We start from the raw sequence: 14238 nt of genomic DNA, 5'->3' as shown, positions 1-14238 counted from the left end.
ACTCATCCAATAAAATCTAGGGGGTCCAATTTCATTTGATTTCAGGAATAATTGGGACAACGCCTTGGATGTTCTCAATAGGGTTGAGAAGAATTGCTCAGTTCTCTTCCAGAACATTTTGAGGCAACCTTCCTCAACCTAGTGTCAGATGACAGCTCCCATCCTCCCCAGCCAGCATAACTGGGGATCATGGGCATTAAATTTGCTCTGACAAAAGTTCGGGGCAGAGGCTTCCAGCATGGCAAGGGCCGAGGTGATTGACCATCTGCTTCACTGGAGGATCCTGGCCATGGAAGTCTAAGACTAGTGTGGCCTTGGAACACCACCAGGATGTGCAAGGCCTTGCTTGACATGCTGATGATGGAATGAACCAGAACCTAGAAGGACTAAAACTTAGTGGTGGAGCACCTGCTTTGCATACAGAAGGTCTCAGCATCAATCCCAGGGAGAATGATCAAGTGATGTAAAAGATCTTTGACTGTGACTTGGGGGAACTGCTGCCGATTAGAACAGTGATACTTGGCTAGATCAGGGGTGGGCAACTTGCAGTCTTTAGCCTAATTTCAAAACTCTTCTGCCAGTGATTGATATTGCTAGACAGACCCTTGGCAATACAGACCCCTGGCAAGAGCAATCTATCCCTCCCCTGGCAGCCTGCTTGGCGGGAAGGAAGAAGAAGAACGTGGGGGAGAGAGAAGGGTGTGTCAGAAAGAGGAAGAGAGAAGGGGCATCAGAGAGTGTAGGACATGGAATAATGGGCTCAAGTTACAGGAAGCCAGATTCTGGCTGGACATCAGGAAAAACGTCCTGACTGTTAGAGCAGTACGACAATGGAACCAGTTACCTAGGGAGGTTGTGGGCTCTCCCACACTGGAGGCCTTCAAGAGGCAGCTGGACAACCATCTGTCAGGGATGCTTTAAGGTGGATTCCTGCACTAAGCAAGGGGTCGGACTCGATGACCTTATAGGCCTCTTCCAACTCTACTATTCTATGATTCTATGAAAGAGAGAGAAAAAGGATGTCAGAGTGAGGGGGAAGGGGTGTCAGAAAGAGTGGGGGGGAAGAAAGGGGGAATGGAAAGGGGATGGAAGAAAGAGAAAATGGTAGCCAAAAGAGAGAGAAAGACACAGAGAGAGAGAGATGGGGATGCCCCAGCAGTGTGGTAGAACCAGGGCTCACACCCTCTTCAGAATTCCCTGTTCCTTCTTAACTGAGCTCCAGTCCTCACAGTAGCTGGAGAGAAATGAGTTTCCTCCAGTAACAATCTCTTGTTCCCTGTTGCAATACAGAGTATTTTGGGTTGGGTTGGTCTTGAAAGGGCAGTTAAGACCCATTAGCTGTACAAAAGACCTGTTCAGGGTGGAGATGAAACTGCTAGAACTGGTTTGTTGATACGGATCAACAGCCGCCCACATTTTGGGGCTCTCCTTGAAGCCGCGACTGTGAGGACTGTCATGATGAACACTTGCACGCCAAAATTGATCACTACACCACTGGGTGGTCCCACCCCCCATTTGGCTCTGGTCCCACCTACTTGCTGGCTTTGGCTTTTCCCTTTGCCAGTATTTGGTCTCTGACAGAATACCACCAAGAGAATGAAACAGACAACATCTCCACACTCTTGGGCTTAGTGGCTATCACCTACGACCTGGTTTAAACCCACTGTGGTGCCATGAATCCCAGATCCATTCCGAAAACCTTTCTTCTGCCAAAGGGACTTGAATTTTGGCCCCGGATACCAACTGGGATGGAATCTCTCCTCCCATTCCTGGTTTTCAAGAAAAGATTTGACCTGGATCCACCAAGGACATGTGACATTTGGGATGGCTCTTTGTTTGGCCTTTTAGCGATGTTGCATTTTCCTCTTGGTTGTATCCCCCTACAGATGCCCCTTGGAAACCTGTGGTAAACATGTCAGTGGTGGCCGTGGAGGGAGAGCCCGTGACCATCCTTTGCAGCTCGCAGAGCAACCCTGAGCCCACGATCACCATATTCAAGGACAAGAAGGCAGTGGCCATGGGAGTCTACCAGAACCAGGTGGCACTGGAGTTTGAATCCGTGTCCCACGAGGATGATGGGGAATATTGGTGCACAGCGGAGAATCAGTTCGGCCAGCACAGCACCGCCTTCAACCTCACCGTCGAATGTGAGTGTTGTGCCTTCGAAACCTTTTTTGGTGCCAGGAGTTTGTGTGGGGTGTGTGTGTGTCAAGGAGGGCTTCCAAATAAGACTTTTATTGTGACTCCTTCATGGAATTTTGCAAAGGAGTCTTTAATTTGTAGACCTCCTTGTGTTTCTCCACTGCTTCTCCTGTCTGTTTTCTAAACAGAAAAAATAAAATCGTAACAGCTGCACAATGTCTTTGGATTGTTAATACCCAGTCCCTGTTTACCCTACCCTGTGCCTGTTTGCATTCTCTTCCCCTCCTTATTGTTTTATTATGATTTTATGAGAATGTAAGCCTATGCGGCAGGGTCTTGCTATTTACTGTTTTACTCTGTACAGCACCATGTACATTGATGGTGCTATATAAATAAATAAATAAATAAATAATAATAATAATAATAATAATAATAATAGTCCTCTGTCTGGAAGCCCCAATGCATGAGATGCAGTAATAGAAGGGAAATTGTGCATCTCTGAGCACGTGCAAAAGGCCACCAGTGCCGATGAAGCACAAACATAGCCGTGGGGCTACACATCTCCCTCACTCACCCTCCTATCCTGAATGTCCACCTATCTTTGGGGCATCAGAGACCTCCAGGTTGCAGGGCCCCATTGGCACACCTTTCTGTCTCTTGTTCTTTCCTCTGCAGTTGCTCCCCGTATCCTTCTGGATTCCAAGTGCACAGCTGCTCGGGACACCGTAAAGTGCATCTGTGCAGCAAAATCCAACCCAGAGGCGGTGATCACCTTTGAGCTGCCCACACGCAATGTGACGGTGAACGAGACCGACCGGGAGTTTGTGTACTCTCAGAAAACTGGCTACATCGTCACCAGCATCCTTACCGTTCAGAGGGAGGTGGACTCTCAGCTCTACATCGTCTGCTCAGCCCGGAACCTCTACGGCACTAAGAATCAGCAGCTGCAGTTCCACCACTCCAGTGAGAGTCCCTGCAGGCCACCATCCCACCCGATCCCTGCTGTGCTGTTCCTCAACAAGATGGGCCTGCAGGCTCCTATTGGCCTTGTCCAGGGCAGGCACCAGGATTTGGCCTTGCTGAGGCCAACACAATAGCACTGGGCTAGGGTGACCAACTGTCAGTATTTCCCCGGATTTGTCCTGGTTTTTGTTCTTTCCATGGTGTCAGGGGGGATTTTCTATAATTTTCAATAATGTCCTGGAATGATACACCTTCCCCTTTAAGGCTGCCATTAGCATGGCAGGAGGGAGTGACATGCTTTCTTGAGGCACATCATTCCCCCACCCCGAGCTCCAATTGAGGTCTTAAAGGGGAAAGTGGGTCATTCGTGGACATTATAGAAAAGGCCCCAATTGAAGTGGATGGTGGTGGTGCAGAGTGAAATCCTTTCCCCTCCTCCACTCCAATCGGGTTCTTTAAGGTGGCGGGGGAATAACGTACTTTCTGCAGGACTCAGAAAGCTGCTTCCACACACACACACTAGGTGTCCTCTTTTTTGGTTTCCCAAATATGGTCACCCTACACTGGGCCCACTGTTGAAACACCACCATTTTCTGACTTCTTAGGGCAGCTGGCATTGTTCTTTCCACAGTAAGGGAGGCAGTGGTGGTGAAAATGTAAACAAAAGGAACTCAAAAGGTGACCACCGTAGAAACAAAATAAACTCAATGAATTAAATCACCATTCAAAAATTATACACACTTATTTATACTAGAATAACTATTTAAAATCCAATACTAATACAAGTCTACAACAATCAACTATCACATCAGTGTAGCATTTCATTACATATCAGTATATCATTCAATTGTACTTAACAATCATTTCAAACCAGATTTAAAGTCATTGCATGAAAATCTGACCCATAGACATCAAACACTATCATCTAATCACATAAACAGTATATTAAGACCTTTAGTCAGCAAGGTTCATGTTATTCCTTGTTTCGAAGCATCTTCTTCAAAAACGTCGGTCTTAGTACTCGCCAACAGGCAGTGGAAAGCTCAAGCAATCTCTCTTTATTAAGTTTTTCAAAGTGAGACCATCTTCCAGTATTGTATCTACACAGTATACAAAACGCTAATTAGCTATATTTTTCCTAAACAGGCAAAGGTCTGTGCCATTGCACAACAATATACTTCTTTAACATTCCAGGAAGTTAACACAAAATTAAGACCTTACATACATACCAAAATCAGTAAACCGTATTTTGCTGTGTCACATTGTTTTTCGTTTCTCAGCTATGCTGTGTAGATACAATACCGGAAGATGGTCTCACCTTGAAAAACTTAATAAAGAGAGATTGTGTGAGCTTTCCACTGCCTGTTGGCGAGTACTAAGACCGACGTTTTTGAAGAAGATGCTTCAAAACAAGGAATAACATGAACCTTGTTGACTAAATTTGGTCTTAATATACTGTTGATGTGGTTAGAGGATAGTGTTTGATGCCTATGGGTCAGATTTTCAGGCAATGACTGTTTAAATCTGGTTTGAAATGATTGTTAAGTACAATTGAATGCTATACTGATATGTAATGAAATGCTACACTGATGTGATAGTTGATTGTTGTAGACTTGGGGGGATTCTACACGCCGTACTGAGGGTGCTTCCATGCACCCCCAGTGTGGCCCCAAAGCGATCGTGTAACTTGCCTGGAGAAGAGACGAGGAAGAGGCGTCCTTGCCGCCGCCACCGCCACCCACCTACCTCCGACTCTGGCAGGGTCGGAGAGCTCAGCGGAAGAAGGCGGGGTGGAGAGCACCCCGCCTTCTTCCGCCGAGCTCTCCGTCCCGGCTGGCGAGGAAGTAGGTGGGTGGCGGCGGTGGCAAGGACGCCTCTTCCTCGTCTCTTCTCCAGGCAAGTTACACGATCGCTTTGGGGCCGCACTGGGGGCGCATGGAAGCGCCCTCAGTATGGCGTGTAGAATCCCCCCAATATTAGTATTGGATTGTAAATAGTATAAGTAAGTGTGTATAATTTTTGAATGACGATTTAATTCATTTGGTTTATTTTGTGTCTACAGTGGTCACCTTTTGGGTTCCTTTTGTTTACATTGTTCTTTCCATGCCAGCTGTGAGAGGGTGGGGTGGAGGGGTGGGTCTCTGACTTCCCTTCTGAGGACAGAGCACTGTCACCGACCTTGGAAATGGGTCTCTGAAAGTCCTATGGTCTCTCGGACATGCACCCAGAGACCATAAGATTGCTCCCTTGTCCTTTCAAAGCACTTGGTGCTTCCTAGTTGTCTTAGGCCCTTTCTACAGCTAAGGGCTATCCCAGGAAAATGGAGGGATCATCCCTGCTTGCTCCCGGGAACCCCTGTGTGTCATTTGCATGCACAGGGATGATCCCGGGACGATCCCTGGAAAAAAGGCAGGTGTAGAAAGAAACAGCCTTAATCTGGAGATCTGATCTATTTAGGACCCAGTCAAAGTAGATTCTTTGGATTACCAAGATGAAACTAGACCACTTCTGAAAGCAATGACAGTTTATTGTGAAAAAATGGATGCAGAATAAAAATACTAAGAAAGCTCACACATCTCTTCAGCCCACGGAGCTGGCAACTCCCAATGAACTGGCATCTGCTGGGTCTCTAATCAACAGCAAAATAGAGATAGTTCCTAGAACCCAAAGTTCTCCAGGTTGGCATGCATAATATTCCCCCTGGAGCAAAGCCAAATTAGTTAGGCCTCAGCTCAATCTTTTATACCCTTTTCCGATAGTATGTGCATTGCGGGCAAGTAATGAGTTATCTGTTCTATGACTAACGGATCCCAGCAGATCCTCAGCATGATAGAAAAGAAAAGCAAACAGAGGAAATTAGGCAGCTGTTTGACGTAAGGATTACAGTGTCAGCTAACAATTGTTAGCATATGTATTGGTGCCTGCTTGCTTGCTACCCAACAGAGTTGCCCAATATATCTGGGGCCTACTCTAAGAAACAAGAACACTGCCCCTTAATCAGTCGCTATACATTTAATAAACAATGTACAGGATAACTGTGCAAGTTCTACACCAGACCTGACTCCTTTCCATTTCTTCTGGTGTCAAATGTACTACCCTACCCTAGTGGTTTGAAGGGACAGATCCACACAGGTGCTGTGTGTTCCCCAGATGCTGTGTGTGTTCCTATGTCCAACCTACTGCATTCTGGCTTTTTATACCTTCCCTCTACCAAGGTCAGGGAGTGCCTCAATACCAATCCTGTGTGTCCATGTCTCTTTTTCTTTTCCAGACAGTCTGATGTGGGCAAAAGTGGGGCCTGTAGGAGCAGTGGTTGCCTTTGCCATCCTCATAGCAGTGGTGTGTTATGTCAGCCAGACCAGGAAAAAGTAAGTCGGGTGTTGGGGGTCAAGCCTGCTCCCTTCAATGGCCCCATGTCTTGCTGTAAGAAATCCAGGTCCAGATACAAGGACAAAGCTCTCTGGAAATTAGGGTGGCTACTTATGAATAGCCAAAATAAGAAGAAGAAATGCATCACCAAAATAAGAGGGTGCCAGTTGGCATAACATTTGCACATGCTAATTTATATGTAAATGTTGACATTATAATTTACACAGAAATACAGGATATCTCACCATAGTGTGGAAGACTGTGACTAGATGTCCTGTGTATCTCTTGACCTTCAAGGCCCAGCTCTTCCTTCGGATGGCTCTTGATCTTTAAACCAGATTGTACAAACCCTTCAAAGAGGGGACATTTTCAGAACAGAGGACAGTCTTCTGGCAGCTCTTCAAATAGAGGACTGCGCTCTGTGAAAGAAGACATATGCCAACCCTTCATGGAAATACTTTCCATCATGGCCTCTTGATCCAGAGGGGAGAGGACTGATTCACCCTGTTCCTGCTCCTCCGCTCTGTATGTGTGCTTGAGCTTCTTGAGTCCACCAAGAGGAGTCCTCTTTGATCTTAGCTGCAAACCATGGTTTGCATTCATCATGGTTTAGAACCCAAACCAAGGCTTAAGCTTCTAAATGTACATGCAAATCATGGCTTAGGGATATTTTTCTGCTCAGCACTCCAGGCTTAAAGCCTCCAGAGGTCAGGCAAGAGTTGTCATTATGGTCTGTCAATTCAGATATCACAGCAAGCCATAATTAATACATGCCATGATTGGCAAACCCACTTCAAAGTCTCGTTTCTGATCCTGGTTTTCCAGGTGATCATCAACTAGGGCTTGTCAATTCAGACATCATGTTGAAACCATGGTCCTATAACCATGGTGAAGTGTGATATCTGAACTGAGTCCCAAAGTGATGAATTCCCACATGTAAACGTACCCTAAGTTGGATGCCACCAGCTTCATTTCCAAAGCAGACAAGGAGATGGAGATCTAAGAGTCCCTTTGGTTTCTGAATAAACAGATAAGCAAACAAACAAATGAGTGTTTTTATTATAGTGGAATTTTAGAGCTCAGTCCACAAAACAATTGAATGGAAGTAAGTGGATTTAAAATTGTTTCAGTCCCCATTGCAATCACTAAAATCACTTAGTTGCATTGCAATTAAAAAAGCAACAACAAACCTAACATTGAATTACTAATCCATCACCAACAGGGGATGAGATTATTCAAGAAATATTTGGAAACAGAAAATAATTAAGGATTTGTAAATACCAGCAAGATGTGACCACTTATCCTTGTTAAGAGATGATTGCTAAAAAGACGTCAGGTCTTGAATATGAATGAATTACCAAGATTTGTTGTCATGTAATCGGTCAGTTCAATAAAGATTTGTTTTCTCATTACTAAATCAGCCATGATTGCAGTGTTAGAAACTAATTACGCTACATAAACAAGCCACAAGGGCTTCAGGGCGATCATGTTATATATAGCCTGGTATACTTGGAATTGTTGTTTCGAAATGTGGACAGAGTTCCCCATTCTGAGTCTTTGACCTTTTTCTTTTCATTCCTAGGAAAAACATGAATGAAAGTTCTAGCTTCATGCAAACTGAAAACCCTCCTGTCGTCTACAGTGGAGACTACAGGATTCCAGGCAATCTGGAGAAATCAGAGGTACTAATAAAATAGAGAATGGGATAGACAGAAGCAATGGCCAGTTCTGGTTGTGGAGGCTGTTAGGCAATATGCTTGCAGTATTCCCACATCCCTGAGTATGCCCTTCTCCTCCACCTCATTACTGTTGCTGGAGCCCATTCACTTCCTTCTGGTATGCAAAGATAACGCCTCTTCTCATGTAGAAAAGCTCTCACTGCTCACTAAGAGCTTTTCTACAGGAGGCTGTTAATCCGCTGTATCTACTGTTGGTTTCATTGCAGAATTGAGGTCTGAGCTGGACATGAAGAACGCTTCATTTCCTGCTTTTCCACCACATAAGCGCTAGGTGGCACTGTGGTACAATGGAATAGTGCAATCACACCAGAGGAAATAGCATTTTCTTTTGCTTTCTTTAAATTGAAGAGTCCTGCCCTCCATGCTAGGCAGGGCTCTTGCAGCTTTAACGGTTGTGATGAAGAGGGAATTTCACCAGGTGCTGCATGCACACAAATGACACCTGCTGAAATTTCCTTTTCAATGCAACTGTTAAAGCTACAGGAGCCCTGTCCTTCTTTCCATATGAGTCAGACCATTAGTCTATCTAGCCCAGTACTGTTGACACTAACTGGCAGCAGCTCTCCAGGGTTTCAAGCGGGATCAAACCTGGGACCTTCTGCATGCAAAGCACACTGAGCTATGGCCCCTCCCAGTGCCCTTCATTGTCAAGCTACACTACATGGCAGAGAGGAAGGCGGCTGATGTTTGGGAGGGTTCTCTCCATAAAGCTCCCCCAGCTGAGCCTTCAACAATTCCTCCTGGAAGTAAGAACAGGACTGCAGTGTCTGCCCAAGACACATTAGTGTCTAAGGAGGAAACCCCGGGTGGAACTATCTCAGAATTGTATGATTTCCACTCTTAGTGGCACCCCAAACCCACCATTCCATCTTGCCCCATGTCAGCACTGAGGTTCTGGCTAAGGCCAGCAATGATATCCTTCCCAACTCGGGTCACTAGTGACTGCTCTTCCTTTTCTAATAGTCTAAGGAGATCTGCTCCCTGGAGAGCCACTGACCCGGGCAGGTAAGTATGGACTTCCCTGTCCACGTGTAACATTGTCTTCCCCTTTTTTGCTGTTTGTGGTGTCTGGGCAAACATTATGCCTGCAGACAAATTTCATGTGCGGAAAGGTCCTAGATTGTTTGTCTCAAAGCACTGGGTCTCTGTGATGGTTTGTCCCCTTGTGTCAAGGGCTTGTGGGAGTCCCTGTCTGTGTGTGCCGCTCCCAGCCAGTGTTATGGCATTTCCTCTGCGCCTTTGTTGTGTAAAAATGCAAGGCTCTGCATCCGTTAGTGAAATTTGCTTTTAATACCAGGGCTCAATCCTGGAACATGTGATGCAAGACTCAAAGTGGCTGTGCGCACCTCTAGGGTGCTTTTTCATCACTACTGAGTCACTACAGAGAGCCTCCATACATCCAAATCATACGGCAGTGTTTCCAGACAGATTTGATCTGCAACATCTCCTTCTCCAGAAATTAAGGCGTGTGTAATTTCAAATGCTGTTAGGGGAACAGCGTTGATCGAACCCCTTCCTAGGGAGGAACACAGGAGACTGCCTTAGACGGAATCAAACCATTGGCCCATCTAATTCAATATTGTTTAACCAGAGTGGTGGAACATTTGTCCCACCGCATCTTGAGAGACTGCAACTCCCACAGTGCATAATGATTAAACTATGGAATTTGCTATCACAAGACGTCATATTGGCCATCAATTTGGGTGGCTTTAAAAGGGGGTTGGACAAAATCCTGGAGAAGAAGGCTATCTAGTCCTGAAGGCTATAGGCTACCTCAAGTATGAGAGGTGACATGCCTGTGTACACCAGTTGCCTGGGAACATGGGCAGGAGGGTGCTGTTGCACTCATGTTCTACTGGTGGGATTCCCATGAGCAGCTGGTTGGCCACTGTATGAATAGAATGCTGAACTAGATGGACCCTTGGTCTGATCCAGCATGGCTCTCCTTACGTTCTTATTATTCTTCGCTATTGGCTATGCCGGTTAGGGCTTGTAGGAGTTGCAGTCCAACAACATTTGGAGAGCCATAACATGTTCCCCACTCCTGGTCTGCACTGACTGACAATGGTCCAGTTAGGCAATTCTAAACTTTGGAGTTTAGGGTCTTATGAGAACTCCCTTCTTTAGTTGGTATTGTGTATCTCTGATATGGCCGATGGCTCTGAAGCCAACCCCCTCTGTCCTACAGGAATAAATATATCTGATGTTATAACTCAGAGTCCCCCAACAATTGAGTCCCATAAGCTAAAGGCCTAACCTGGGCCTATGCTCACCTGGTCTTTTCTCTCCTGCTTCTGCAGTATGGGCGCTGCGACAAACGGCTCTTGAACAAATGTGAGGACCTGGGTATTGACTACGCCAACATAGACTTCACCAAACTGTCCACCAAGGACAGCTACACCCTGACAGAAGAGCTGGCTGAATACGCCGAGATCCGAGTCAAGTGAGGCCTTCCCTCCCTCTCACCAACCACAGCAGCTCCCACGGACCTCCACCCATTGGAACTATCATAGTCTAATGAAACCCCTGGCCATGCCTGTTGGCTACCCAGTCAGCCCCTCTGAGAGGACCCAGTCCCATCAACTGGCTTGAATGTCCTGATCCTGTGTGACATTTTCCCCTCCCTTGGAGTGCATACCGAAGATCACTCGGATGCAGAATAGTTTTCACAACCTTCTTTGGGCCACCCAGTCAGAATGGTAAAAGGGTGGCTGCAGTCCACTTTGGCAACGACACACTGGTGAAATGTGGTGTGTCAATCCCAATCCGCGCTACTGATGTGTGCAGCTGGGAAGGGATTCTACATTACGATCTCAACGATGAGATTAACCAATCCGGAATAAGCCGAGTGATCTTAGGCATGCACCTATGTAGTTCCACAAAGGGGTCGCTTTTCGGTGTGCACATGTGAATGGGTCAGATCCCCGCTGGTGCACATGCGCTTTCCTCCAGCATGACCGATGCCGATTAAAACAAGTTGTAGATCTGATCCCTCAAATCCGAAAGGTCTGTTTCACATTCCAGGTCCAGGTTTTAGAAAGCAGTAAGCTCTGGGAACCAAGCACTATCTCAGGAGCTCTCACAGACCAATGTCCTACATTAAAACAAATAATTGCAGGAAGGTGCTTAGAGCATATCATTTACTTACATGCATACTGGGCAGCAGTTCTTCATCACCTGATCCCACTCCAGCAGCCTGTGGGCTTCATATCCAGGAGCAGATAGAAGTGAGTGGGTGGATGTAAGCAGCTGCAATGATCATACCCAGTAATGCAGCCGCAAGCTGCTTTTACCAGGGACGCTTAAACCTAGGCGACCGGATGGAAAGGAGGACAGGGCTCCTGTATCTTTCACAGTTGCATAGAAAAGGGAATCAGCAGGTGTCATTGGTATGCAAGCAGCACCTGGTGAAATTCCCTCTGCGTCACAACAGTTAAAGCTGCAGGAGCCCTGCCCTCTTTTGTATCTGGTCCCTCTAGTATACATCCTGTGGCTTTAGCTGTTGTGCTGTAGAGGGCATTTCACCAGGTGCTGCATGCATACCAATGACACCTGCTGAAGTTCCCTTTTCAATGCAACTGTTAAAGATACAGGAGCCCCTGTCCTCCTTTTCATAGGGTCACCCTACTTAAACTGGTTTTACATATTTCCCATATCCGTAAAGTGGATGACCAATTTACATTGCCTAGAACAGAAGTGTTGAACCTCTTTCACTTGAAGGCCAAACTCGATTTCAGAAAAGCTCTTGGAGGAGGGGGTCATATTGCAGTGGTGAGCAGGGCCAGAGGCAAAAGGGCCCCCAAATATTCTGTCTTAAAGCTGATACTGCAAGTAACTAAGCCTTAGGAGAACCATTTCAACCTTTTAGAATTGGGGGGAAAAAATGCAGAAACGCCAGAAAACCACCCAACGATCAGCAGTCAGGTTAGGACAGGACAGGCGATGGAGCGTGGCCATATGCGGAAGCCCGGAAGGTTGGATTGGGAGCCCAAGTCATCTGGATTTGGCCCACGGGCTTAAGGTTCAACTCTGCTGGCCTAGAATGTATGCTCCATTTTGTACAAGGGTCTCTCCCGCCTTCCATACTCCACCAATGACATTCACAAGCAAGTATTCCAGGTGCTTGTGAGCGTCACTCGTGAAAACGTCATACCTTCTGCTGAAATGATGCGCTGGAGCAGGACACAGGGCAACAGCATCTGCTCAGTTCTGCTGCCAACTTTCCGTTTGGTCTTGTGGCATTTGATGTGCAGCCTGTGAGTTGCAGCCTTGTTGGCCTTCCCTTGACCTGTTCAGCCTCAGCAAAACAGGACACTGATCTTGGCTGTGTTCACCCGAACCAACAACCCAGCTACCTTTGATTGCACTGGAAGAGACGAAGAAGGAAGCCTCTTGGATTCTTCCTACCCATCAACAATAGCAGCTGTATGTATGTCATGACCTTCTGCAGACATATGTCTTATGTTGAGTACCTTAACCGCTACTTAGTAAATTTCCTTTGGGGTTTAAGGACCAACGAAAACCGCAAGTAGCTGTGTTACTTCATTAGAAACCAAAACAATCCAAAAGCCACAGTATGGGAATACTTTTATTAGGACCATGTCAACAAGTCATGAGCAAGCTTTTGAGTTCCCCAGAGCTCTTTGTCTTCTGGAGAACTTAAAAGCTCGCTCGCAACTGTGCAACATTTTAGTTGGTCCTAGTAAATGTGTTACCATACTGCGGCTTTAGCAGAAATGGAGCCTTTCCTAAGCCAGAAAATGAATAAAAAGAATCTAGAAACATTATATTCCCCCCCCCTCATCTTTTCTTTTTTCAAGACAACTCATGATTTGCAAGCTAGCCTCATGATAGGTGAAATGCTTCCTCGCCCCTGGCCTAGGAAGTCAGGCATCTGACTCTTTTCACATAATGTTTTTTTTTTCCACGTCAGGAAAAGTTGCTGCAGGTCCTACAGAGAAATGCCTACAGAATCAGGGCCCTCTTTTCCTGGATACTTTAACATCAAGGCCCTTTCCCATTTTTCCCATTTCCTGCACACATGTATCCTGTGTTTGTACTGTACAGAAAAATATTGTATTTTGCTGATCTAGTAACTGTCAAATCAGGAAAGAAAAAGGAAAGAAAAAAAGCTGTCTCTAAGTTGGAAATTCATGAAACACAGCTAGGGGTGATTCCTCCTCCCAACACTCACCCAATGATGTGTATGTCCACCAAGGACAAGGTGTCTGTGAAGAGGAGCTGTGATTCCCAGTTGGGACTATCCAATATTTGTAATTTAGTATTTCTTGTGCAACTTTTTTTAAAAAAGCAAAGCAGACGTTAGCCAGATATACACAAAAGAAAGAAACAATTTTCTCCAGGCTTTGTAACCAAACTAAAATTCCTCCTACCAGGACTCGATCACCTAACAACATTAATCTCTAACATTCCAAGGAAAAATTATGATATGATCTATTTATTGCAAAGGTACATTTTCATTTTTGTTTTTTGTTTTTTGTTTTTTAAAAAAACATGCTTTGTATTAGAAGTGGGGCGGTGGGAGAACAGAAGGCTGGAATCTAATAACCGAATGAAAATATGTGCATAAGTATGTTTAGTCAAAAGTTAGTTCTGGAATCTAACAATCCATTCAAAATATGTGCATAAGTATGTTTAGTCAAAAGTTAGTTCTATTGAATGTAATTGGAGTTACTCCCTAGAAATTGTGTGCTTTGGATTGCAAGAAATGCACAAATCAAGTGGTACCCAGGGCTGAGCTAGAACAACATGACAGAGGGTGTCTCTATATTAATGAAAAAACCCGCTTCCTTACCAGGCTTTTTTCCTTGGGCCTTTCCATGTTCAATATGGGATTCTTTAGACAGCAATCAATGGTGACCACGTGATTTGTAATAGAAAACTTCCCTTCTGGGCAATGCTCCAAGAAATTCAATGAAACAGCGCCATCTAGTGACAGAATTGATCCCATGATTTTTTTAAATACTACATTATCTCCAGTTTTTTTAAAAAGTGAGAGTACCGG

At 45.5% G+C, this 14238-nt stretch overlaps 1 protein-coding gene across 3 annotated transcripts in view; it reads left to right on the top strand.

Moving 5' to 3' along the window:
- LOC134408062 (myelin-associated glycoprotein-like) overlaps positions 1-10919 on the top strand; it is a 52703-nt gene extending 41784 nt beyond the window's left edge. For 2 of the 3 annotated variants that reach the window (XM_063140135.1, XM_063140134.1), the window contains 5 exons: positions 1887-2147; positions 2818-3105; positions 6377-6473; positions 8057-8156; positions 10514-10919. In XM_063140135.1, coding sequence (XP_062996205.1) covers positions 1887-2147; positions 2818-3105; positions 6377-6473; positions 8057-8156; positions 10514-10660 — 893 coding nt within the window. In that variant the 3' untranslated portion in view covers positions 10661-10919. Of the gene's footprint in view, positions 1-1886; positions 2148-2817; positions 3106-6376; positions 6474-8056; positions 8157-9176; positions 9219-10513 lie in introns of all 3 variants that reach the window. The other variant, XM_063140136.1, reaches the window with a different exon arrangement.
- The last annotated feature ends 3319 nt before the right edge of the window (positions 10920-14238 follow it).

Source organism: Elgaria multicarinata, chromosome 13 (genome assembly GCF_023053635.1).
Source record: "Elgaria multicarinata webbii isolate HBS135686 ecotype San Diego chromosome 13, rElgMul1.1.pri, whole genome shotgun sequence".
NCBI lineage: Eukaryota > Metazoa > Chordata > Lepidosauria > Squamata > Anguidae > Elgaria > Elgaria multicarinata.
Note: the sequence above shows the minus strand (reverse complement) of the source record. Positions and strands in the feature narration are given on the sequence as shown.